General features: G+C 35.4%; 1 protein-coding gene and 1 long non-coding RNA gene across 5 annotated transcripts in view; both read left to right on the top strand.

Moving 5' to 3' along the window:
• LOC127864936 (uncharacterized) overlaps positions 1-15,707 on the top strand; it is a 198,810-nt gene extending 183,103 nt beyond the window's left edge. Inside the window, exons 1-5 of one of the 2 annotated variants that reach the window (XM_052404826.1) lie at positions 5,162-5,545; positions 8,748-9,715; positions 10,636-11,000; positions 12,041-12,098; positions 15,498-15,707. In XM_052404826.1, the coding sequence (XP_052260786.1) occupies positions 5,202-5,545; positions 8,748-9,715; positions 10,636-10,991 (1,668 nt within the window). In that variant the 5' untranslated portion in view covers positions 5,162-5,201 and the 3' untranslated portion in view covers positions 10,992-11,000; positions 12,041-12,098; positions 15,498-15,707. Of the gene's footprint in view, positions 1-5,161; positions 5,546-8,747; positions 9,716-10,635; positions 11,001-12,040; positions 12,099-15,497 lie in introns of those variants that run through there. The other variant, XM_052404827.1, reaches the window with a different exon arrangement.
• A 3,596-nt stretch (positions 15,708-19,303) lies between these two features.
• Positions 19,304-26,897, top strand: LOC127864964 (uncharacterized). Of its 3 annotated transcripts, none has more exons than XR_008042379.1 (7): positions 19,304-19,522; positions 20,210-20,336; positions 21,602-23,228; positions 24,214-24,365; positions 24,851-24,939; positions 25,618-25,762; positions 26,202-26,897. It is a non-coding gene; the product is annotated as an uncharacterized LOC127864964 (long non-coding RNA). The 3 variants fall into 3 exon arrangements; XR_008042380.1 differs by having other exon boundaries at positions 19,304-19,560; positions 21,605-23,228; XR_008042378.1 differs by having other exon boundaries at positions 19,304-19,560.
• Positions 26,898-27,985: the final 1,088 nt, after the last annotated feature.

Below are 27,985 nucleotides of genomic sequence, written 5' to 3'. Positions count from 1 at the left end.
TCTAGAGATTTTTGATGAAAAATCATTCAGTTGTTAAATAAAAAGTAGTCTGTGCATGCGACAGGTATATCCCACAAGGTGGAATACAGGCTAGTATATTCCATAAGGTGTTATACCGTCAATGTCGCGTTGAAAATGGGATAAATATGTATGAACAAACAATATGCAATTGATGTATGCTGAATGATTATGTGAAATATAGAGAGGATATTTGTTGGTTTTGGTAAAGTGATGATAGAAATAGAAATTATTCTTTTCGTGAGTTGCGAAGCCAAAAGTGAAAATATATACTTTCTATGATCACGAGTGAAAAAAAATTGATAGTCTATTGAAACTAACAAATTTTCTGAGTATTGTATACCCAGTTGACAAACTTACTGCTATAAAAATCCATGTTTATCAGAAAATTACACGGGAATCCGAATTAAATGACGCTATGTTATTTCACAATTTTGAGCCAGACATCATTTGCAGGCCGTTGCATTTACTGTAGAAGAGCGGGAATAAAATACAATGAAAAATAATGATATTTTTCACTGTTTTAAACACTATTCATGGATGTATAGATATCAATACGGAGCATTGCCTTGCACTTTCTCAAATAGCAGTTATTGGCCTTTGTTATTTTTGTATGATATAACCTTTCAGGGCTTTGTCTCAGATAAAGTAAGATGTTAACAATTGCAACTTCATGGGTTTATAGATATTAAGGAGGAAAATTTCAATGCTGTAAAAAATTACCCTATACTTAATTATTTTGTTGAAGAATTATACTGTATTTCAAGAGATGAGCACCCATCCATAAAGAAACTTTATTAGGTCATGTGGGGATATCAATTCAACCAATTTGCTTGTTTTTTTTATGTCCTTGATTGGTGTACATTGTTAGGAGGCCACACAAGATTTATTTAAATACATATAAAATTGACATGGATACATTATTGTAAACTCAAATTACTCAATAATTGAATGCCAGTAGCAGTTAATGATTTATGTATAAATATGTGAAGTATGATTATAAACATAAGAAATTTAGTTGCATAAGATAATGTATCACTTGTGACCAACTCAATAGCTTTAAAAGAATTTTTCAAAACAGAAATGTCCATAGAGTATATTCATTTAACTCACTGTAGGTCTGTTGGAATGTTAAAGTAATTTTTAAAAGCTGAATAACAGATCTATTAACATATTTATCTTGAATATACTAATGGCAGAACACTGACATTGCTTATTTGATAATTTGAATTGATAGCACACTTGAATAATTATAATGGAAATGTTATACCTTAAAATGTTCTCTGGTCCAATTATGATATTTGAAAATTCTTCAGTACCCATGCTTCAATAGCTCCTACAATGAGATTACCCTACCCAGTGAATACCTATAAATTGTAATATATTCATTAGATATAATCGCTCCGCAAATCTCTTTGTGTGAGTGTAGTGTCAGGCAATTTGAAAAGATCTACAATCAATTGAATTGATTTCATATCATACCTGCCAAATCACTCGAAGAATAGACTAGTAATGGTTGCAATCTGAGAACCATATCTTAACCCTTTCCCTGATAGACTTCTTATCTGATCTGCCACTCCAGGCCAATACCAGTCCTGCTGTTCTGATAACAGTGACTCCATGTACAGCTGATAAGCCTGACTACACCATCTCAATAGGGTTATTGGGAAAATAATGGAAAAATTCCCAACTGTTACACCTGTCTTGTTTAGGCTTAATTTTCACTTAGTTACTTGCATTTCACATCATTTGTGTCAATGTAAATATTGTAGAGAAATAAATTCTCCTTCCAACCATATAAATTTTAAGTATGTATTCTAATAAATAATAAGAGGATATAACAAGTAATACAAGCATATGCGAATGCAATAGAAAACGCAGTGAGAACCCCACCTTAAAATATTGAATTGTATACTGAAACATTAAGCGATTAATCTTTTGATTTGTCGGCATTTTGTTTCATTTCAGACTCCATGCAGTTTTCAGATCATAATCTCTGTGCTTTATTACCCGAACTCGTTAGTTTCTGGACACGTGTGCTACTGAAAAAAGCCACCGGGATTGCGTTTTATGGCTCAAACAAGCCCAAAGTGTCTAGTATCCCGGGTGTTTTATCCTTAAATGTTAGATAAGCACGCGCATTATTAATTATTATGTTGGTCAGTACAAAAGGCCTACTTAAAACCGCTGACTGCGTCTTTGTTTTATTGCTCAATCAAGCAGCGATAATCCAATAACCTGTGTATTACAAAAACACCAACTTTAGATAAGCACGTGTCGTCTGTCAAAACCATGATTTTATATGTCAGTAAATATATCGAAGTAATTCTCGTAAATGATCTCGGAAATGGGGCTTGCTTTAAACATTTATCATTACAATATTAATTTTCATAAGATAAATGAGAACCAAACAAACATACACAGACAACATAAAATATAAATAATTATGACAAATTAAATGGAAAAAAACTTTTATTTTCGAAAAATCACTTTTACTTTCTCCCAATTTCCAGAAAATGACTTGTACATATTGCATAAAATCTAAATATAGATGACGCTGTTAATTGGTCGTTGTAAAAGAATATTCATGAACTGTACACGGCACTTTGCGTGCAATCAGATACAGTACAATAATTGTTGCAATATTGAAGGAACTAAAATATGAAAATGATGCAGCGTTTATTTCTTTTATTTTATTCAGGAAAATGTCAAAATCATTTGCGAGATACCCCGATACTCAAATGGAAATTTACTACGAAGCTTTTACAATGTTGTCTGCGCTACGCAGTTTTTGTGTATATGAATAAATACGCACACGCCTATTTTCGCGCGCTTTTTGTCCAAACAAAGACTTGACACGAAAATATCATGGGTATATACATGTATTTATTTCTGGCTACAATTTGTAACAGAACATTAACTGTACATGATGCGCGCACACCACATTAAGTTATTTACGCGTGTTTGAATACCCTTGTCCCGATTGGACACCTATTTCATCAAATCTTTAAATAGAAACATATGCCGAAATTCATTTGATACTTTAGAAAAATGTCCGATGTTTGTGTTTATGAGTTTTCTTGAGCACTTTTGTCGTCAATATTAATCAGAATTTGCATTTGAAAATGGACATTGGGAATATACGGGATTATCGGGTAATGGATAGACACGGACAAATTCGCATGTATGCGGTAATCGATAGAGACGGTAATAAACGCATGTATCGGGGAATCGATAGACTTGGGATTATACGCATCTATTGGGGAAAGGGTTAAACGTTCAATTTAAAATCCACTGTTGATAAGCCATTAAAGCGACTTGTTCACACATTTGGCATGTTTAAGGCCCTGAAGGAGGTCAAATATTAGTTACACCTTCCCTCTATGCTGGTCTGAGTTCTGGTGTGTGGGTGTGGGTGTGAGTATTCTGTCTGAAATTTATATCAGCTCTGTAATGTTTAAAAATTGCATTCCTAAAAGGATTTTAATGTGGCTTCATATTTTATATTTCCCTGACTATCAGACAATGTGTCCCAAAATAAATCCATGCTCTAGGTTAAAGTGTCTTATTTGTAACATAAACTTGCTTAGGAGGATTTTAAATAACATTGGTATTATTATCTTCCTTGACCAGACCATGTGTCAGTCATTAATACATAAGTCACGCAAACAAAACATGGAACAAGTAAAAGAAAAGCATAGCATTTGTGCAACTGCAAATGAAATCAGCAGAACTAAATGTAAATGTAGAATTAAATTAACCTTTTACCACATAGATAAGTATTTTGACGCATTTGTAGTCCCTCAGAAAGTTTAATTTAATTTAAGACCATTCTAATTAGATTCAAAATTTAAAGGCTTCATTTCCAACCCTAAGATACTGATTAGCAGCACACAGCATAAAACTTGAACAGACTTCCATTTTAACTTTGCTTCAAAGTGGGAAAGGGTTATACATTAATTGCATGAAAAATTGTATTGTATGAAACTGGAAGGGTCAAGGTTTAATATTTTGTGTGTAATATCATATATAGGTCCTCTGCTAAGTTGGTTCAAATTTAATTTTGGCCCTCAGAGGTCAAAACTGGCTTCGCCATAGGGATGACCTAATTTTTATTGACTCTAAATAGTATATACTGTACTGATATTCTTCAAAACCACAAGGTCAGCGATTTGAAATGTGTTGTATATCACCATATAGACATCTTTTTAGGCTAGAAAAATAGAAGAATTTTGCCATAGCCAGGGAAAAATTTGGCTAAATACATTTTTGAGCTAGAGGAAACTCTGTGGACAACTTTGAAAGATGTTAGAAATTATTAGGGAATGTGTCTTTTAGTCTGGTGGGACTTATTATACCCTGGAAAATATGGTACAGAAATGTATGTATGATGTATTTAGAAAATAATTTTTTTAAATCTTTTTGCAACACCTGAAGGAATTGTTCTTCGTATTTTTTGTTGGATAGTTTTTATATGTAATTATATATCATAATTAATTATAAAGAACTTATCTTAAACCACACAGCACACAGCTTTTATATGTGGTGTATGATTGTAGTATTTTCAAACTTTGTTGAAATCATCATTCATGCCAATCTTATCAAAATTAGCCTTGCTCCATTACCCAGGTGAGCAATCTTGTTCAATCTGGGCCCTCTTTTTAAAGCAGTTGTCACAAAAAACTTGTGTATTTCATATTGCATTATATTACGAGAGTTTAACCATAATTTTGTGTTTAAAAATGTAAACTGAAAAAAACACAATATAATGTTTTTGCTCAAAGATCAGATGTGTGCCTAATTCATAATACCACCTGTATAATGGGTCTGTGTAACTATCAGGTTTACAGTAAGTTTATGTTACACTACAAATCCTATTCACTGCAGAACATAAAATGAATGTCATAATTGAGCCAATAGTCACTTGCCAGCTCACATTGTTAAACTGTTTACTTGTATCGGACCAATGAATGTCATTTGATGCTTAGCTTGGTTTCTGTTCCGATCTAAATCTTTATTTCTAGACTTTTGAACACACAAAAATTGTTAAAGTTATTTTTTAATTGCTTGACTCATTAAACAACATGTAAAGTGTTTTTCTTAAATATAAATTTTGTTTAACAGCCATACTCTGATTTTATATTTCATTTTAATTTAACTTTGCTGAAGTTTAATTATTAAACATGGCAACATTTTCTGTGGGTTTTGTTGCTGAAGGCCATGTTGTGGATAAAGAATATTGTTGTTCAATCTGCCAAGAGCATAATAAGGAGATAAATGCAGTATTTTACTGTAAAAAATGCAATACATTTTACTGTGGACAGTGTATTAAGTATCACAGAAATCATGGTGTGTGGTTTAATAAACAATCTCCTTATGGAAAGGATAAAATCATGAAGTGGCCACTTTCTAAGAAAATGGAGAAATATCTCAGAGCATGTGATATTCACAAAGATGAACAATTAACTAAATTCTGCAAGGACCACAGTCGGCTGTGCTGCTCTAAATGTGTTGACCTTGATCATAGGTATTTTAAATATATATTACCTTCTTGAATTATAATGCATATTTCAATACCAATTATTGTACCACATTAACCAAAACTATAGTGACTAGCAATATTCAGTCATATTGATAACATTCTTATTAAGAATCATGGTGTGGCAAATTGCTGTGGTATAGCTATAATTGCTACTAAGATACATTTTCTGTCTGTTTCTTACTGTGGCTTCTAAAAAACACTATCATCTATTGTGATATAACTCCCATTTATACAAATCATTATTGTGTTAATTATTCCAACCATGGTGGGGATAAGCATGTGCAAAGTAGCAATTAAATAAGATATTTAATTAAATACAAAGTTTGTTATCCTTCAAAGAAATTTTCCGCCATTTTCAAAAAATGGTTTGTACATGTATCATTCATTCAAAATTTCAATTAAGTAAGAGCAGCGTCTAGTGCATGCCTATCAAGTACCGTAACATGTTAACGTACATGTATGTGACAGACGTTCCATTTGGACGTCAATTACATCATTTTTGAGATAAAAAAATAGAAACGTGTCCCACAATTAGCTTAAATTTCAGAAAATAATTAATGTTTATGTTTATGACACATTTTATGTTCAATATTAGGTAGAATTAGATTTGTGGTGGGAATGGTATGTGGACGGAAATGGAATATTGTTTTTTAGTGTCACAACACCAGGAAAATTGTCCCAACATTATTTTGACCAAATGTCCCAATTTTGGACTGAAAAATTAAGGAACAAGTGTTAAATAGATATTATCAATAATCCAGCCTGATAGCTCAGTTTGTCATTTGTAGTAATCAACAACAAATGTGATTATTCTTGGGTCCATTACTCGCCCGGCCTCATAACTTGTGTGGTCATGATGTCAAATTATACTACAGAGATTATCCTCTTGCCGGTACCTCTGACTTAAATAGTGCAGTAGTCAGTTATTAAAATAAGTATATGCACTCGTTAATGGTTTACCAGCTAATCCATGGAAAGTATGAGTAGCTTAATAAAAAAACATTTCATTCCTGAAATACTGATGAAAAAGGCTTAAAACCCAAACAAACAAATACAACAAACACTGAATCATGAAACCACTTTGCTAAAAATATTTTTGCACACTTTATTGAATGGAAGCAATTCAAACATGCTTCATTGACGCTTCTTGGCCAGGTGTTAGTGTGTTCTCATCATATAATATTTTTGTGCACATAATGCCATTTGCACATTATTGTAAGCAATAAGAAAACAGCCCCAAAGAATAAACATACTGCCTTATATACAGGAACAAGCAAGCAATATATTGATGTGTGTATCTGCTCAACATTGATTTAATGATATATAAAAGCTTCACACTCAACAGTCGGTTAACAAAATGAAATGCTGCATCCATAAAATTATCATGTTGGCCAATGCTGAACTAGATTTCATTAGTTTTGGTCCTCTGTCAGGACATTTCTCTAATGTTTTATTGGCTAGTGAAAGGTCAACAAAGATCATAACCTGTCAAGCATACTTGATTTTTAGGCCCCCCTTCGAAGAAGAGGGGGTATATTGCTTTGCTCATGTCGGTCGGTCTGTTGGTCCGTCCACCAGATGGTTTCCGGATGATAACTCAAGAACGCTTAGGCCTAGGATCATGAAACTTCATAGGAGCATTGATCATGACTCGCAGATGACCCCTATTGATTTTGAGGTCACTTGGTCAAAGGTCAAGGTCACAGGTGAAGGTCACAGTTACTGGAAATAAGCATTTTAAGGATTTAGCATGGTTCAAACAAGGGAAACAACTACCGTTAATGCATGTTCTTTTTGTTACAGCATTTGCCTCCCTTGTAATTTATTTCAATTTTACCAAATGTAAGGCTAACTGCATTTTTGTAATGCATTGTATCAATAAACATCGGGCAAAAATGAAATTAAGGTTGCATTATCTGTACCTAGTTATGCCCCCTTTCGAAGAAAAACTCAACACAGTAAAATGGTTCACCACCACCACCGCCACCGCCGCCATTGCCACCACCACCACCACCACCACCACCACCGTTGTTCACAGTGACAAAAAACGTATTCACACAATGGCTGCTACTACAACTTATAGCCTATATAGGGGGCATGCATGTTTTATTCTGAATTATGATGCAAATACAACTACACATTAAAACTCATGACTAATACTTTTTCTTCATTTTTCTTGACAAGAAAACACAAGCCAACTAGTAAGCTAAGTAAATGAACACTTATTTCACTGTCTCATCCGTTTTCCATCGTGTTTTCTAACGTTTTAAGCCACCGATGCAATCAAATCGTTTGATATCGGGGCGATAATGTCTTTCTGGGTTTACCAATTTAATGTCAGGATGGTTAGACGACACAGTATGTAGTCATTATATGACAACAAAGTGTTGTTTTGAACTGCTTTCGGTTAAGCCGTCATTCCATTGCGCGCAGACATATTGTTTTTGACGGATTTACAAGTTACAGGAAATCACGCGACAAAAAAGACAATACGATATGAACCCAGTCTACAACTTTTCGGTAATTTAAATTAACGAAAAGCGCCGTAAGATTAGAGACCAACAAATCACGCCGCGCTGACACGGACATATCGGTACGGCCAGATTTTTTTCGTAAATGCATAAAATGGATATTAAAGTCGTTATTGTACGTCCAGTTAATAAAAATAAATGCGTAAATCTTCATGAAAAAGGCGTATTTACGGCTGTACTGCCCTTATCTGGAGCTCTGGTTATAACATAAAAAACAATAAGTACCTTCATGAAGGGCCAACTAATTGTTTGAAATAAGAATTCAATACTGCTACAGCAGCTGGAATATCACTTTTTTATGTTAATAAGCTTTATTTGTATATAAATAACATTTTTATGCCCCCCTTCGAAGAAGAGTGGGCATAATGTTTTGCACATGTCGGTCCGTCCCTATGTCCGTCCACCAGATGGTTTCCGGTTGATAACTCAAGAACGCTTAGGCCTAGGATCATGGAACTTTATATGTACATTGATCATGACTCGCAGATATGACCCCTATTAATTTTGAGGTTACTAGGTCAAAGGTCAAGGTCACGTTGACCGGAAATAGTAAAATGGTTTTCGGATGATAACTCAAGAACGCTTATGCCTATGAAAAAAAATTAATCTTCATTGATATGACGATTTTATTATAGAAATTGTGTTTTTCCTTTCAGGCAGTGCAATCAATTGAAAGTTCTTTCTGAAGTCAAAATGCAGTCATCAGATTTAAAGAAATTGTCAGTGAGAGTTTCAAATACTCTTTCAAGACTAAAGAAGCTCCAGAGGTATAGGGAGGACAGCAGGAAGGCTATGCGGAGCTCCTATGCTGAATTTGAGCGAAACAAGGTGAAGAAAATGCGACTGAATGTACAATCTTTCTTAGTCCAATGTGACGACACCTCCATGAATGAAACATTTGAAACCGTGGAATATACAGTAGATGAAATTCGTCAGAAAGTAAATTTATTATTAACAGAATTTGAAAATGGCTCTATTAAGGAACAGAAAGAAGAGTTGAAACTTAAACAAGCTCCTCTCATCAGTGTGATCAAAACCTGCATCAGACATCATGGTGAATTGTTACCACTCCATGAAGCCATGCAGAAAGTGAAGTATCAACCAGAACTCTCCTTAATAGCCCATTACAAATGTCTGGACAAAATACAACAGTGTGAGATATATATGAATGAGAACTTTTCAGATGAGTTGTTCTCAGTGAAAGGGGTGTCTAAGTACAAAGTGAGAATATTTAGGGATTCAGATACATGCCATATCAGTGCAGTATGTGCTCTCCCAGATGGGCAAGTCTTGGTTGCAGACTATTGGAATCACAAAGTCAAGCTGCTGAACCAGCAGTACCAGGTGGTGAGTCACTGGGGTGTGAATGCCAAGCCATGGGACATGTGTCTCATCACACCCAGTGAGGCTGCGGTGGCTTTGCGTGATCATGGGGTCCAGTTTATCACTGTCACCCAGAGCAAGCTAGTTCCTGGCAGGAGGCTTCAGTTACAACATGACTGTCATGGTATTGCCCACTACGAGGGAGACTTGTTCATGTGCTCTAATACTGCCCTGTACAAGTACTCACTGAGTGGGACACTGGTCTGCAGACTGTATGAAGATACATCAGCTTCTGTCACAGGTAAGAATCATGGTGGTTTCATCCTGATATCATCAGGAATATGTATTACAAATTATTGTGAAACTTCATATTTGTAAAATGTGTTTGTGTCAATGAATTATTATAACAGCAAGAAAGTTGTTCTCTGTTATTGATTTATATATATGAGTAATGCAGTATTTTGACTGTCACTACATGACGTGTCTATAAATAGAAACTGAGTTCCTGGCAAAGACACTCTTTCTGACCTATCATTCAGTTTTGTGGTTGTCAAATTACTGTTCATATGCAATATGTTTTGTAAATAAAAATAAATTATGATCATATAAAATGGATACACTTTAAATTGCTGAAGACGGATATTAAGAAGTTTTCAAATGTACATTGTATGTATGTAATTATTATTATTCATTTTAACATCTTGCATGCTTTTGTTGATAGAAAAGCCTCAATATTTTGTTCGTTTGAAAAATTATTGTTCTTGTTATAAACACTTTGCATACGTAACTAAAGTCTTAACACAGCACATGTATGAAGTATGTCGGCTTGTGTAAGTTTCATGTATGTCAGTACATTGTTATCACATGTGTACAAGGGTTGGAAATCTATTATTGCTGCATATAGTAACATTCATATGCACATGAATGTTGAACTGTGTAATGATTTTCATCTGTGTAATTGTTTCCATCTTTGCAATTGTATGTTACACTTCATTTCTACCTCACCAGTCGCATTTCAACATATCACTTTTACACAATAACACTGACATTTATTGCCACACATAACTATTAAATAATTCAAATGTATGCATATGTTAACATATGTTTATTGTCTATTTATAACAACCAACACATATGTAATACAATATCACTGCAGTATGTTTAATAAGATTATTTAACATTAACAGTAATTCAATATCTTGATGTTACTCTGTTTTGCAGTAAGGAAGTGTGCTGTGAGTCCCACAGGAGACAGGCTGTACATCACCAGCCCTGACCAGCAAAAGCTTCTCACCCTGGCCAGGGATGGCACACTCCTGGCTACATACACAGACCCAGCACTACGTGGCCCAGATGGTCTACATGTGACCCCTGCAGGCCAGGTGCTGGTCTGTGGATACCTGTCCCCCTACACTGTACTACAGGTGGGCTGGGAGGGAGAGAGTAAGCTGGCTACTCTTGCTACTCAGGAGGATGGAGTGAGGTGGCCACAGTCATTCTGCTACAGCAGCTCCTCATCATCCATCATTGTGGGACAGGCTGAGGACGACAACATCTTGGTGTTCAGAGTGGAATAGTGTGTACATGTATGTATTAGTTGTTGTAATTAGTGATTAGTATTTCAATGACAATGTGTTGTTTAGCATACAAACATAGTAGTGTGTGATGTTACAATACAACATTAAGTGTGTAGTTAAAGATACAAATAATTTATGTGCACATATTGTTATCTGATTATACAATGTGAGGGTTTTTGTTGGAACATAAGATCTAATGCATATGTTGTTATGTTGTCATAATGTTTGTGTCATTATGGTCCTAACATTTAGTTCTTGTAAACTTTGCATGAAAAAACAAAGCATTTCAACTGAAAATTTAATATTTCTACATATATGCACATGTACATAGCAACTGAGGCTATTTTTAGACTTTCATTTCTATAAACACCATGCCATGTAAGAAATGTATATGGATGAATACTCAGTGCTCCAGCTAGGATTTGAAAAGGGCAGGGGGGCTTTTTTGTCAAAAGGGCACTTTCGACGCGCAGTATTTTGTCAAAAGGGCACTTTTGACGCGCAGTATTTTGTAAAAAGGGCACGTTTGAGCGCGCGGGTGTTTCTGGAATGCTTCCTATTGCAAGTTAATTTATATGTTATAAATAATTGTATTATTCCCATTATTATTAAACCATTCAAATATAATGTCTACAATAAGGATTAAACTAATTACAATGTAATGAGAGATTAATGAATAATCATATGTAAAAAAAAAAAAAAAAAAAAATTTTTTTTTTTTTAGGGGGGGGGGGGGGGGCAGGGCGGAGGTTTGAGGGGGCAGGGCGGAGGTTCGGGAGGGCAGGGCGCGGCGCCCTTCGATTGAGGCCTAGCTGGAGCACTGAATACTTTTTTAATAAAATATGAAATTGTTTAAGTTATCTTTGGAGGAGTATATATTGATATTTTACGCAACATTTACAGAAAGGTTACACTTGATGTGAGATTTATTAATTTGCCATATTTTATGATGTTGAACATGTCTTATTGATTGTTATTAAATTTATATCAGTGTGTGTGAGTCCTAAATATACATACAAGAAATACATCAAGCTATTCTGCTGCTTTAGTTGCTGCTGGGTTGGGACAACGATGCTGAGGATGTGGGGGACAAGCATGACGCAGAAGGTAAAAGAGATGCTTTGTCAGGCCTTTTCTTGGCCACTTTGGGAAAAAATGCAATTTTGGGATTTTGAATTTGTTTTGTGCTAAAAGTCCATTGATTTGGGAAAAACACATTTAATATAAGTTTTAATTATACTTCAAATTATAGGAATAAAATCCTATTATAATAGTTATAAACTTTGTTAGATCTAATTGAAACATAATTGAGAATTAATTTTCATAAGGAACAGCATATAACACGCTTTGGGTATGGGTCCGTTAAACAGACCCATGAATACTCAAGGAAAAGTACTGCTTGTGTATTAACTGTTTATTAAGATGAGGTGGCAAAGAATGGTATGAATTTACATAAGGTAAAATATCCTTTTAAATTGTTTGTTTATTGTAAAATCATATATATTCGTCCGCATGTTATTTCGTGGTTAAAAAAAGACTTTCATGGACGTGGTAGTTAATGCATGACTTTCTCAGTTTGGAAACAATAAATATGGAATTTGTGTAAGTTATTTTCCAGTGTGTTTGTATTTAATTTGTGGATCGTTTAACCCTTAAAATCAATAAAAAATAATGTCCCGCGAATAATAGTGTTTTTGCAGTGTATAAATAAGTGAAGTGTACGAGAATGATATGATATGATTTCACAACAGGTAAAATGGCGTCTATTCTTGTGTATATCGTGTTTTCAGTACAACTTATTTTACTTGATGATCAATAACTCAAACCCTTTTCCAGCTCGATGCTTTATAACTTACCGATACAGACACCTCAGAAACACAACACCGCAATAATTTCTGTCATCCCCATGCAGGCCTTGAGTTTTTGTAAAGCTGTAAGATATTAAATTAAGCCTATTTGATTGGAATCTATTCCATCTAATGCCGTATAGAGTCTTATTGCGAGGAGGTGTTAAGTTTTCATTGAGTATACAGTTTTTTTTTTTAGTCAAAACAGGCCCCGTCACAAAGGAGCATGATTTACATAAAACCACCATTTTTTCACAGGATATTATGCGTTCTTGTTAGTTTCATGGAATAAATGCGTTTTGTTTCATGGAATTAACGAGTATTGAAAAGTGTAAAGAAAAATAATTAAATTGGAAAATTTGTATGGGAAAATAATTAAAACAAGCAAATTCGTTGAATTGATAGCACACGCCAATATGCTTCTGGACACAAAAGTATTATATTTGACACTCAAAACAACAATGTTTCAAGATACAAAGGGCCAAAACTCCGTTATGAACAGATGATGTACATTGCCATTTGGCGTGCATCATCCTCTTATCCATATATATTCTCATTTCATATTTCAATAAAATCGGCCAAAGCACTTCAAAAATATGGCTCCGGACACACAAAAAGCATTTTCAAGATACAAAGGGCCATAACTCTATTATTAACTGATGGTGTACAATGCCATTTGGCGTGGATCATCCTCTTATCCATATGCATACTCATACCAAGTTTCAATGAAATACGCCAAAGCACTTACAAGATATGGCTCCGGACAGACGGGCGGACGGACGGAAAGACGGACGGACGGAAGGACTGTCAGACAACGCAAAACAGTATCCCTCCGCCTATGGCAGGGGATAATAAAAAGTACAGAATCTCGTATTGAGCACATCTAAACTCACAAATTCGCACTGAAAGAAGCCCAAACACGTTTTAATAATATTATATTTATTCTTCGATATAGCATAAAAGAAGTTTACAGTATATTTACTGTATTCTGTTATATAAGTTAATATTATTTGCTCTTGAAAGCCCTTTATAAATTTAAGCACCGACAATGGAAGCCATATGTCTTATCAGGCATTATTATAATAATTTTCATTGTTCAAACATTTTTACGTAAAGGATCAATCTGAAGTTTGGCATGCACATTGAGGATAGATGAAAAATGATAAGGAAGTGCATATTTTTTGCGTTTTAAACAGTTCAGGTTGTCTTATAGGTTACATTATACTAAATAATCGTTTCATGTAGGGCTGTACTGACTAAAAAAATCATATTTTACTCGAAGCCATGTTTTACAGTAATTTTACACTTTAGACTGGTGTTCTGACTTTATCTCTTGGATATATTGGAGGGAAAGAAAAGGTGCTCAGTATTTAATCCCTGACATATGATAAAGTTAGAGACTAAAGTACAAGTTTGACCTGAAAACAGTTACATTGCACTAGAAAATGGCCGCAAAATTTAAGGCGCAAAAGAAGTAGAGTTTGATTTGAGTAAAGTAAATGTTTGGTTTAACATGACATATCTTTTTTATTGCTTAAATCGATTCAGCTTAGAATGAACTTTCAGAAAAAGTATCGTTATGGTGGTCTCTATGTTCAAAATGTTGCATTTATTTTCTCTTTAAGTTGTAGCGTTTACATTGAATTATATAGGGAAATCATTAAGTATATTGTGGCCTTTAATAAATTTAGCTTACACTAACAAGGGAGAGAACTGTCAATATGTACCAGCAGTGAGTTGTTGCCATTAAATTGTTTCATATTTATTAATTTGTAATATGTCTTACAACTTTTATGACATGATGGTTTACTTTGGAATTGTTGTCTAGTGTGAATTTAAACAGAGTTTAACACCAAAGACCTGTAAAGGCATGGTAAAAATGGTGTGTGTGTTTTTGTTACTTTGGGAATACATAAATATGAAGTTGTTGCCTCCCATTTATTATTATCCCCCGCCATAGGTGGAGGGATATTGTTTTGGCGTTGTCCGTCCGTCCGTCTTTTCGTCCATCCATTCGTACGGAGCCAAATCTTGGAAGTTCTTTAGCGGATTGCATCAAGATGATTTTCCTTTTGTTTTTGTTGTTATGCAGGAAAAACTAGCTAAAAACATCAATGAGCCACGCTGTGAAAAAAAGGGCTTAATGCATGTGCTTAGATTGTAGTCCCAGATTAGCCTGTGCAGTCCGCACAGGCTACTTAGGGACAACAATTACCTCTTTAAAGGTATGTTTTGTTGAAAATATGTATCTTCTTTTGTGAAAATCCAGTATCGTCAGAAAGTGTCCTCCCTGATTTGCTTATGTGGATTTCACATGCTAATCTGGGAAGAAAGCTTCTAATATTGATGAGCGGCAATTTGGCTTATACAATTACACTGAAAGTTAAGTAAGAATAATATCTATTAATTTACAGGTTATTAAAGCATTAGCCAACACTTTTAATGTTTTAATATGAAATGGTTTAATTGCATTAATTTTCATTAATTGCTATTTAGGACAAGGCACCAATGAAATGCCAAATTAGAAATTCAGATAATTATGGTTTGCTGTTGAAAACCTTCACATCCAATCAAGAGGCATATATGTAGTGTATTATACATTGTAATATAAAAATGTATTACAAGTTCATATCCCCCACTCTAGTGTTGTTGTTTTCAGGAGAGCACCAGCATTGATATCGAGTTGGCCAAGCAACAGCACAAGTCCGGCCTGCAGGAGCCCCAATACAGAACCATCCTTTCCCTCCCCTGATCCCTAGCTCCTCCCACTGGACCTCTGGCCACAAAGGGTCAGCATCGTTACACAAGTCTGCTCTGCAATAAATCCTCAGCACGTCAAGTTTTCACGCGCTGTTATGAACAACCAAAATGTCCGCGTCGGATTTCCCCAAGCAAGCCCGAGTAGTTTTGTTTAGCTCTAGTGCCCGAGTGGGATGAGTGTTACAGAAGCGAGACGTTATAGCAGTTCATATGGTAACGCAAACAGTTAACGCTAACAGTTACTTCTCACTGTGGACATCATGAAGAATCTCACAAAGAATTAAACGTTGAATAATTTGTTTCATTCTTTATAAGACACAGGGTTCGCACAGGGCTTGAAAAGTGCTTGAAAACGAGTCCTAGGCTTGAAAAGCCCTTGAACAAAGGTTGGCCTTAAAACAGTGCTTGAAAAGTGCTTAGTTCATGTAAAAAAGCCTTGAAAATGTTTATTTCTGCTCAAAATTACTTTTATCATGGCTTTAATTATAAACTTAAATCGTTCTTATGGGAAATATTACGAAAATGTATCATAGATTCCTTCGCGCAAAAAGTTGAGTACGAAATATAAGTTTCGTACAATATTGAGTACGAAATGTTATGTGTACACGTCACAGATTATGTGTGCTACGTCAGAGGTTCTCCATTGTGATCAATTTTCGCGAGTGAAAACGCAGCAATGGGGAAGTGTCGTTTCAAACCAGGGTGGTTAACTGAATATTCCTGGGTACAGAAAACAAATGACATTCGAAAAGCACATTGTTGGGTCTGTATGAAGACCATTGATGTCGGGGGTATGGAGGAAAGCGCTTTGAAAAGCCACAAGAAAGTGAAAACCCTCAAAGAAAACATGAAATTGAGAAGCAAACAGGGTTCCTGGGATGTGTTTTTTGTTAAACAGGAAGGTACTATTGTTAAAACTGTTAAATCTAAAACAGACATAAAAAACAACAGCCCATCTGTGTCGAACCAGGAAGGCACTGCCACATGCAGAGAGTGTGCAGATAGAAGATTCAAATTCCAGGACCTTCGCAACTTTCAGCTGTAGTATCAAACTCGCAGACATCCATAGACAAATTCGTTTAAAAAAATGATATGTTGAACGCGAAAGTATTTTGGGTATTTATACCGTTTTCACACAACCATCCTTTAATTCCAATAAAAACATTACAAAGTTTTTTCAGGTTGTGTTCCATGACAGTACCATAGCAAAGCATAATTATGTGGCTGTTTTGGGGCTAGCTGAACATTTCAAAACTGTACTTGATAGTTCTATGACTTAATTAGTGGACAGTACTCAGTGTCTCAGTACTCAGTGTCTCAGTACTCAGTGTCTTTTGATGAAAGTTTAAACAAGAAAGACCAATCCAAGCAAATGGAAAAGGCATTTTATTTAAAGGAAACTAACGTACAGTTTACAGACTTGAAAATGAATATTTGGTCTTGGAAAGTCCTTGAAAAGTGCTTGAATTTAGGTTTGAGATTTCTGTTTGAACCATGAGACATCTATATATTCAGCAAGGAACGAGAGCAAATCAAGGAACAATCGAAACGATTCATTCAGAAGTGTTTCTGCTGTAAATAGTTAGGACAGTAGTAGCGTTACGGACTGTCCTCAGCGCACAATTTATTTATGTGGTGCGCCTCAGACGCGATTTCCGCCCATTATTGAAAACAAGTTGCTAAAAGTAAACACATCCGGTTTTGTTACGAGCACTTTGCACTCCGAGCCAAAAGGGCATTGCATTGAATTGAGACTAAAGAAGGCTTGAAAACATGACCCCAGTTTTGTTGTATGGTCCAGTAGCTCTTCGACTCTCAACCTGAAGTTAATCAGAACTCAAACTCGGCCCTTAACAATATCCACGAGGCCAGCATATCAGCGCAGCTTCTGAGCTTCAGGTGAGACCGTACAGTGTTATTAATTGTGTCAAAGATTGGGCCTAAATTCAGCCCCATTCCTCAAAAAGTTTTTTATAAATATTTACTGGTTAAAATTTACTATGCAATATTTGCCAAAAAAAGTGTTTGATAGGTTGCAACAATGAGTTACTTGCCTTATTAAGCCCTATAAGTTGAAACTTAGTACAATTAAAATACACATCAAAAATTATAAATTGTTAAATATTTGTGTTCACGTATAACTGATTAAGATTTTTATTTAAATTAGAAACCTGATGTTTGCAAAGACAAAATCACTATTATGCACTGCTTTCATATCCGTATGCACACACTTTCAACGCCAGTGACTAAAGTTTACATCTAAGGTCTGTCTTCCAAAAACAATGGCATAAAATGTAGACATCAACTAGTATCGATTCAATATCACGTACATATAATAGATTTAACCAGAATAGGCTATAATTACTAGTATAATGGCCCCTGGTAGCAAGACAGAGTATCATATACTTAATTCACCATAGACTTTCATCTGTTTTTGCATTTCTGTCTAATCCATAGGTAAAACATGTGTGATCAAGTACTCATATACTTACAGTATCGTGTCTTATGATTTGTTGTATTGTCTATCCTTTAAAGTTGTTTAGTCTTGCGTAATAAGTTATGCACATTTAAATGTGTACAGTCTCATATTTTAAGTTGTTTAGTGTCATGTAGGACTAGTGTCATGTTAAAAGTTGTATTGTTTTACAGTTAAAGTTGCAGAGAATCACATTTAAAATTATATAGTCATACATTTTAAGTTGTTAATTCTCACATTGTTTTAGTCAAAACTATTAAGGGGGACAGTCTCGCACTTAAAATTACTGAAGTCATGCCTGTTTTTTTTATTTATTTTTATGCCCCCGGTAGGGTGGCAAAATAGCAGTTAAACTGTATGGCAGTCCGTCCGTCTGAAAACTTTAACATAGGCCATAACTTTTTCAATATTAAAAATCGCAATTTGATATTTGGCATGCAAGTGTATCTTATGGAGTTGCAAAATTTAAGTGGTGAAAGGTCAAAGTCATCCTTCAAGATTAAAGGTAAATACAAATCCAATTGAAGTAACACGCTTAAAAGGGAGATAATTTATATTTAGCATTTGGCAGGTACAGATCATTTTTACAAGGGAAGTAGTATTTGTAAAGGGTTATAATCAAAAACAAAAATATATAATCAAAGCAGCGCAGTAGGGGCATTGTGTTTCTGACAAACACATCTCTTGTTAAAAAAAGAATTACACATTGCTATGAACTGTACTTTACTATGTATTTTTCGTGTTTTTAAACCCAAAAATTTTAATATTAAGTTTTTTGGGCATAACATATTGATACAACGCTATTCTGAGTTCTTATTGGTAAAACAATAATTGCAATATTCTAAATATCAATTATAGACGCAACGTTTGGCATTGAAGAGCAGGTGTGTTAAGTATTTTGTTGCAGGGCAAATTTATTTGTCACTAAGTCTAAACCAATCGGGTTTTAATTTACTTTCTATTTTCTTTTCAGCAAACACTATAAGCCGCCAAGATAAAAACATTGTTGAAGTGAAAGTCGATGACAATCCTGACCCCTTCGCTTAAGTAATTCAGCACAAAAACGTCTTGTGTCAGAGTAGCAAGCCTCCAAACATCTTCTCCCATGTTGGCTTCATCAACACTTCTTACAGCGGAGCCTTGACGAGTTCGACTTCCACCCCAGCATCGATGTTGCTTAGCAACAATTCAATGCTGGGAATTGACAAATTGTTCTAGACGAGTCCAACAGATAGAGCAGGTGTTGCGTGACTTGTCCCTTATTGCGACTGACCTCGATAAGTTGCTCTCGAATAATGTTAACCTTATGCCAGTATGGGATTGACGCCATTTAACAACAGTTGTTGTTGAGAATTCCTGGGTTTGAGGTGGCAACTTTGGCGTCGGGACTCGCTCCATCTCTGTCTATGGCCCAGTCAAAGCAGCAGCAGCAGCAATAAGAACAACAAGTAGTATCTGAGCGGTGCTCTGGTGTACGGGGCTTCATGTATGTGCTTAAAGTGTCATCCCAGAATATCCTGTGCAGATTGCTCATATATTAAGTCCTATTAAGGTGTCATCCCAGAATATCCTGTGAAGATTGCACATACATCAAGACCTATTAAAGTGTCATCCCAGATTATCCTGTGCAGACTGCACATACATCAAGTCCTATTAAAGTGTCATCTTAGAATATCCTGTGCAAACTGCACATACATCAAGTCCTATTAAAGTGTCATCCCAGATTAGCCTGTGCAGACTGCACATACATCATGTCCTATTTTCCAAGAATGAGGCTCATATAGTTCACTTAACATCAGTCCTTTTTCTGCCTGATTGAAGAAAAGCTTTTAACATCAAATGTGAATTATTCGTTTTTAAATTGATCAAACTTGGAAAATAAATAATAAATAAAAGTTGATCTGATATCAATTTTAGTCAAAGAAGGTCAGAACATAGTTTTGTCTATTTTTGGGCCAAAATTCAAACCCTGAACCAAAAGTTTCTCCTTGCATAATTAAAATATCAGCTTAAATGGAATTGTTGAATTCTCTTTAATTTGAGTAAAAAAATATTTAAATGCATTCAGCACATTTAAAAATTATTTTCTTCATTTATTTTCAATATTTAATTTAATTCCTGCATTTTGTTTTAAGAGCCTGTTCCTCCTGGTCCAGGACCTTTGGACAAATGTTCAAATAGTACTACCCACAGGATGAAGCCACTCTGAATCCGGGGCTCCATACTTTCTTGGCCAGGGGCCAAGACTACCTCGTCAATAAGGTGCGTTGGTAATGTAATTTACCATGTATAATTTGTAGTGTTTTACTCCAAATGTCAAAAAAATAGTTTGTGTGTGTTTAATATTAATAAAACTCTATTCTTACTGCTAACTAAAACAAATCATTAATGTAATTGTAAACTATATATAATAGCTGCCATTTGTATTGTCTTGAAAGGGCTTGATGGGAGTGGAAGCATACAAATTTGTCCTTGTCTGTAATTTTCCCTGTCCTTCCTTTCATCCTTATTTAAGTCCCAAAGGGACATATAATGTTTGTATCAAGTGTTTAGTTTATATCTCATTTGTATGAAGATCCATCAAACATACTTTATTTCTTAAATATATTTTTAATCAAACAACATTGATTGACTTCTGATATAACTGATGCCATTATTGCGAATATTCAAAAAGGAACATTTGTTTGTTTTTGGGGTAAGACAGTCAATTATTGTTTTCAGTGGAGTGAGGAAGTTTACATGTTTCCGCAGGTGCTCGTAAACATATCTATTTTCTTACTTTGCTGAGAAAAAAAATTCACTGTATTACCCCAAAAGCTTACAAATTTCCCATTTAAGTTAAATTTACAAGGACTATTAACCCATTTATGCCTAGCGTCTGGAAAAAAGGCCTTGGTCAGCAGCGTAGACCTTATTAATAGAATAAGTACAATAAAAAAATATTAAATGTTTAACCAGATGGTTTTCCTTCTTTTTGTTATGCAGCAAAAAATAGATAGGCTAATAGATAAATAAGCTGTGATGTGGAAAAATGGGGCCTAATGCATGTGCTTAAATTGTTGTCACAGATTAGCCTGTGCAGCCCACACAGGCTAATCATGGACAACTCTTTCCTCTTAAAGGTATTTTTCATTGAACAAATAATCCTCTTTATGAAAATCCAGTCTAGTCAGAAAGTACCCTCCCTTATTAGCTTATGTGAATTTCACATGCTAATCTGGGACGACACTTTCTAACATAAGTGATCCGCATATTGGCTTATGAAAATACATCTCTGAAAATGGAGTAAAAATAGATATAAATGAACAGATAAGTATAGCATAAGCGAACACTTTTCTTGTTTTTATACAAAATGACTTAATTGTATTTATTTTCATGCTATTAAGGACAAGGAACCAATAAAATGCCAGATTAGAAATTCATGTTGTTGAAAACCTTCCCAGCCAGTCAAGAGGCATAATTTGTGATAGATTGTAAAATAATTTGCAACAAGTTCCTATCACCCACTGTGTTGTTGTTGTTTTCAGCAGAGCACCAGCATTGATATCGAGTTGGCCCAGCAACCGCACCAGTCCCGCCTGCAGGAGCCACAGTCCAGAACAACCCTTCCCCTCCCTTGACTTCTAGCTCCTCTCCCTTGACCGCCTGCCTCAAAAAGTCAGCATCATTGAACAACTCCGTTCTGCAGCAAATTCTGAGCATGATTCTGTTCTGAACAAACGCAATGCCCACGTCACGTTTTCCAAACATAAGCCTGGGTAGTTTTGTTAAGCTAGAGTTCCGCGTGGGCCTGAAAGGGACAATTGTTACAGACACAAACAGTTATAGCAGTAGTTATGGTAACGCTAACAGTCAGTTGTTGCTGTTGGACATCACAACAAATATCATGAAGAATAAAAATTTCAATAAGTTGTTCCAATCTTTATGGGACAAACAGAAATTGAACGGAAGAAAATCAAGGAACAATAAAAGCGTAAGCTTTCCAAGTTGGATACATCTGCTGTTGATAGTTTGAACAACAGTAGGGTTACGGACTGCCCCAGATTGTCCTCTCAGCGCCCTGGATATCATAATAGAACGGACTTTTGGCCATATTTCTGACAAAGAAAGGCAATAATGACTTGGTTGTGAATACCCAGAGCACGATATATCCATGCTGACACAGAAAGGCAGTAATGACTATGCTGTGAACACCCAGAGCAAGATATATCCATGCTGACACAGAAAGGCAGTAATGACTTGGCTGTGAGCACAAAACACCGTACATCCATGCTGATACAGAAAGGCAGTAATGACTTGGCTGTGAACACAGAGCACAATACATCCATGCTGACACAGAAAGGCAGTTATGACTTGGTTGTAAACACAGAGCACAATACATCCTTGTTGACACAGAAAGGCAGTAATGACTTGGCTGTGAACACAGAGCACAATACATCCATGCTGACACAGAATGGCAGTTATGACTTGGTTGTGAACACAGAGCACAATACATCCTGGTTGACACAGAAAGGCAGTAATGGCTTTGCTGTAAACTCAGAGCACGATACATCCATGCTGACACAGAAAGGAAGTAATGACTATGCTGTGAACACCCAGAGCACAATATATCCATGCTGGCACAGAAAGGCAGTAATGACTTGGATGTAAACACCCAAAGTACAATACATCCATGCTGACACAGAAAGGCAGTAATGACTTGGATGTAAACACCCAGAGCACAATACATCCATGCTGACACAGAAAGGCAGTAAAGACTTGGTTCCTATCAATATCTCCTCCCATATTGGGTACATCAATACTTCCAACAGCAGAGCTTTGGTGAGTTCGACTTCCGTCTCAGCATTGATGTCGCTTAGCAACAATTGGATGATTGGCGTCGACAAATTAGGCCGGATAAGTCGCTCGAACTGAAACGATCTGATCCAACAGGTAGAGCAGGCGTTGCGTGACACGTCCGTTAATGTGACTGACCTTGATATGTTGTTCTCGAATAATGTGAACCTTAGTACTGGAGAGCAGTATGCATTTGACGCCATTCAACAACAGATATTGTCGGCAGTTCTCGGGTTTGGGGTGGCAACTTCGGCGTCGGGACTCGCTCCATCTCTGTCTATGGCCAAGTCGCAGCAGCAGCAGCAACAAGAACAATAAGTAGTATCTTAGCGGTGTTCTAGGATATGGGGCTTCATGTATGTGCTTAAATTGTCATCCCAGATTAGCCTGTGCAGACTGCACCTACATTGAGTCCTATTAAAGTGTCATCCCAGATTAGCCTGTGCAGACTGCACATACATTAAGTCCTATTAAAGTGTCATCCCAGATTAGCCTGTGCAGATTGCACATACATTAAGTCCTATTAAAGTGTCATCCCAGATTAGCATGTGCAGACTGCACATACATTAAGTTCTATTAAAGTGTCATCTCAGATTAGCATGTGCAGACTGCACATACATTAAGTTCTATTAAAGTGTCATCTCAGATTAGCCTGTGCAGACTGCACATACATTAAGTCCTATTAAAGTGTCATCCCAGATTAGCCTGTGCAGACTGCACATACATTGAGTCCTATTAAAGTGTCATCCAAGATTAGCCTGTGCATACTGCACATACATTAAGTCCTATTAAAGTGTCATCCCAGATTAGCCTGTGCAGACTGCACATACATTAAGTCCTATTAAAGTGTCATCTCAGATTAGCATGTGCAGACTGCACATACATTAAGTTCTATTAAAGTGTCATCTCAGATTAGCCTGTGCAGACTGCACATACATTAAGCCCTATTTTCCCAGAATAAAGCTCATATAGTTCACTTAACTTCAGTCCTTTTATGTGCCTGATTAAGAAAAAGGTCCAAGCATCAAATGGTAAGTAGGTGTTTTTAAAATTAATCAACTTGATAAATAAATAGCAAATAGCAATTGATCAGGTTTAATCATAGAAGGTCAAGGCATAGTTTTGTCTACGTTTCGGCTGAAATTCAGCCCTTGAACCAAGCGTTTATCCTTGCATGTAAAATCCGCTGTAATAGACTTGTTAAATTGTATTTATTTTCGCAAAACAATTATTTAAACGACTTCAGCACATTATACAATTATTCCCTTCAATATTTATTTAAGTTCCTGAATTTTGTTTTAAGAGCCGGTTCCTACAGGATCCCATGCAGTCATAGATCGGTACCCAGCTGAACAACAGGCTGTCTGGTAAGCTGGGCCCGGATAGGTGCAGCCAGTCTAAAGCTGGGGCTCCAAACTTTCCTGCCAAGTGGGCTGATATTACCTCTTCTACAAGGTACATTGGTCCTGTAATTTACCGTGTATAATGTGCAGTGTGTTACTACTCAAAATTTTATTTCAATAGCGTGTTTGTGTGTTATACATTGGTAATACTCTATCCTTGCTGCTATCTTAAACTTAATTCATTACGTAATTGTAAATATTCATAATAGTTGCCATTTTGTATTGCCTTGAAAGGGTGCAGGGGGGAGGTCGTATAGAATTGTAGAATTCTCTCCGTCCTTCCATTCTTCCTTATGTCCGTCCAACTCTTTTGGAGTTACACGTAACTTAATGCAGATTGGTTAGATATGGATGAAAAATGATTGTATCAAGTGTACAGTATAGAGTAGGCTGTGTGTGAAATGTTTATTGTATACCTCATTTGTATCAAGAGCCTTCACACATAATGTATTTCTTATATTATTTAATCAAACAACATTGATTGACCTCCAATACAACTGAGGCTATTTCAGAATGCATTAATTATTTGGTTTACAGGGCCATATGTCAGTGATGCGCAAAGAGCTGGTGTTCTGTTCACAGAGAAAAATCCTAACAACTCCAACTCAGCCACTACATCTCAATAGGTAAGTCCCCTAACCATTGCAAAACGTACACTGTGGCACCAGATCACTGGGATATAAGTCGTCCGTTTACATTCTGCACAGTATGCAACCACAGCAGATTTGCTTATTTCCCTCACAGGTACCCAATAGAACAAGAATGGGATTAATTGTTTGATATGCACAGTTCTGTGGTCTGAGCAGAATTCTACCTTGGGTCCTTTCGATTCCTAGACCAGCATCCCACCACTTGACTTAGGTCCCACATGAATACAGTATTACGCAAAGACATGATATCTGAGCTATTTTCATGTATTTTTACGTAATGCCAATGTAAAGTGATGAAATATTAGGATATTTATTACACTCCGGGATTAAGGGAAAGTCCCTTTCCCCAATTGCTATGCACCTGGTGAACATATTTGTTTCTCTATTACCACCTGTGAAATAAAGTTTAATAATATACTGAAATTAACTCAACACATGTTCTCTGTTGATTTAAAATGATTGCATTGCATGTCTATATCATTTTCAGAAGCTTTCCATCTCTGAAACGTTGTTGCCACAAAATTGGTTGTGTTCAAATCTGTTTATGTTGGCAGAGCGATATGGAAGCTTATGGTTGACAAAGACAATTTCTATAATGCTTGACATATTTGCACAATTATCTGTCAAGTTTGACACACAATCTACTTTTTTCAGACATCCTGAATATCAAGGCGTTAAGTTTCTTCTGGATGCAGTTACAGTCACAGCTTTCAAGCCAGCAGCTGTCGATGTATTAAGATTCTCTCCTCTCCATGTTACCTGACCTGCTGCCTGTGAACATCCTGCACATAGAACCTTTGTGAGTTTGTGAGACGTGCGTAGGCTTTTTGTAAATACCTACTTTCAGAGACAGTTTAAGGGAATGCTGGTCCATCTAAACGTTTGTCCGCCTGTCAGGTTGTGTGGCATATATAACCTCAAAACATATTTCTTATTTTGTTATGCAACTCTCCAAACATGTTAATCAGCATGTGGACGTGTACTGTTGCGTATTGTATATCAGCTTCCTTTTGCATTAGTGGAATTAGAGATAAAAAACTTTTTTCATTACATGTTCATATTATTTTGCAGTAAATATTTAATAATTAAGAAATATATCTCGGACCACTAATCTATATATTCAAATCAATGAAGCTTTAGCACCATATGTCAGTTTTGTTCTTTTTCATTGCTTTCCTAAGTAACACAATCAGAATAATGAACTGAAATTAACATTAACATACCTGTCTTTATTTCAGATCCCAATCGATGTAATTAAACCGGCCAATCAAAAAGATAGCCTGGTACAGCACTTGTCATTAGATTGACGCCATGCATGCCTTTGAAGATCATTTATACATACAATTTAAGCATGATAGTCAATAAGTGCCTGCGTTGGCTTCTTAAACTACTCACAGTCCTGAGAACGGTTCATAATTGTGATGCTTCTATTTTGATATGTCTGTCATTCTGTCTGTGTACATATTTCTCATCCGTTTGCTCTTTTGAGGCAGTATTTAGTTGAGAATTTCATGTAGTGATGTAATACTAAAATATCAAATAATAATTTTATTTATTCAAACTATATTTACCTTCTGTTAATTATTGATTTATTTATTGACAACAGACACTTTGTTTAATATTAACAACAGTTAAGCGCGTTATAAAAATTGTGTGAATGTACATGTGAATTGCGATAATTAATGCACACATTAATTGAAAAACTATTTAAATAAAGTGGAATTTAGAAGTGCATCATAATTGTAATGGAGTTTATTTAATTATTAAAAAAGGATGCTTTCATTGTTGAAAATATGATAGTAATTCATCCACAATTAATTTTGTTTCAAAGTGAGTATTTTCATGAATAATGTTCCTAGATATGGTTGTAGATTGTTCTTGTTGTATCATATACTGACATGCTCATTATTTATGTTGACATTTGCATTCTAGCATTAAAGGGGCCTTTTCACAGATTTTGGCATTTTTTAACTTATTCATTAAATGCTTTATATTGATAAATGTAAACATTGGATCGTAAAAGCTCCAGTAAAAAATCAAGAATAAAATTAAAAAAAGGAAAAGAACATTGCCCGGAGCAGGTTTCGAACCAGTGACCCCTGGAGTCCTGCCAGAGTCCTGAAGTAAAAACGCTTTAGCCTACTGAGCTATTCCGCCGAGTACACATACTTGACGTATTTTATACCTTATATAAGCAATCTTCGTAGTTTCACAAAATTTAACGACAAAAACAGAACTCTCCAAATTATTCAATCGTTTCGCGTTGCAACGCTTTATAATTTTTAGGTTTTAAAATCGTCAAAAGATGCATATAATGGCTATATTAGACCATGGTAAATGTTCAGTATTACTGTTTCCTCACAAATATCATAACTAAAACGAAAATTTGCGAATCTGAAACAACTTTTTTCAATTTTGTCAATTTACCAAAGCGTGAAAAGATCCCTTTAAAAGTTCATTATGCTTTAAATATTTGTATGTACACATTTGCGACCAGCTTTTCTAATGTAATAAGTGAATAACGTTACACAGATTTATGTGTCACTGTATATAAGTTTATTTTGTCGTTTGTAAATAGATCAACTGCAAAGCTAATGTTTTTGTTTGTACATTATTCATAAAATGTTGCCATTTCAAACAGATACATTCACTGTTTGAATTCATTTGTACAAAATTGTTTCATATTAAACATCATTTACATATCAGGCAATAGAGAAAAAGAATTGCTTTGGATGAATGCGCACATTAACCTGTATAGTTAATTAAGACATGCATAATATCAGATCATTAACATAATAATACATGTATACTTTAAGCATTAGAAACACCTTGTTTTATGTCAAGCTTTTCAGTTATTATAATAAGCAACTATTATCTGGAAATTTGGAAAACAGTAAAGAACGATTCAAGGGAGAGCAATTGTGATATACTAAATAAAAGTCGTCTCCCTTGTTAGAGTATAATTGTACCTCTCAACGTAACAAGAACATTGAATCTTTTTTTTATTATTCTACACTATAAA

This window comes from Dreissena polymorpha, chromosome 1, assembly GCF_020536995.1.
Source record: "Dreissena polymorpha isolate Duluth1 chromosome 1, UMN_Dpol_1.0, whole genome shotgun sequence".
Lineage (NCBI taxonomy): Eukaryota > Metazoa > Mollusca > Bivalvia > Myida > Dreissenidae > Dreissena > Dreissena polymorpha.
This window is presented reverse-complemented; position numbering and strand designations above follow the sequence as displayed.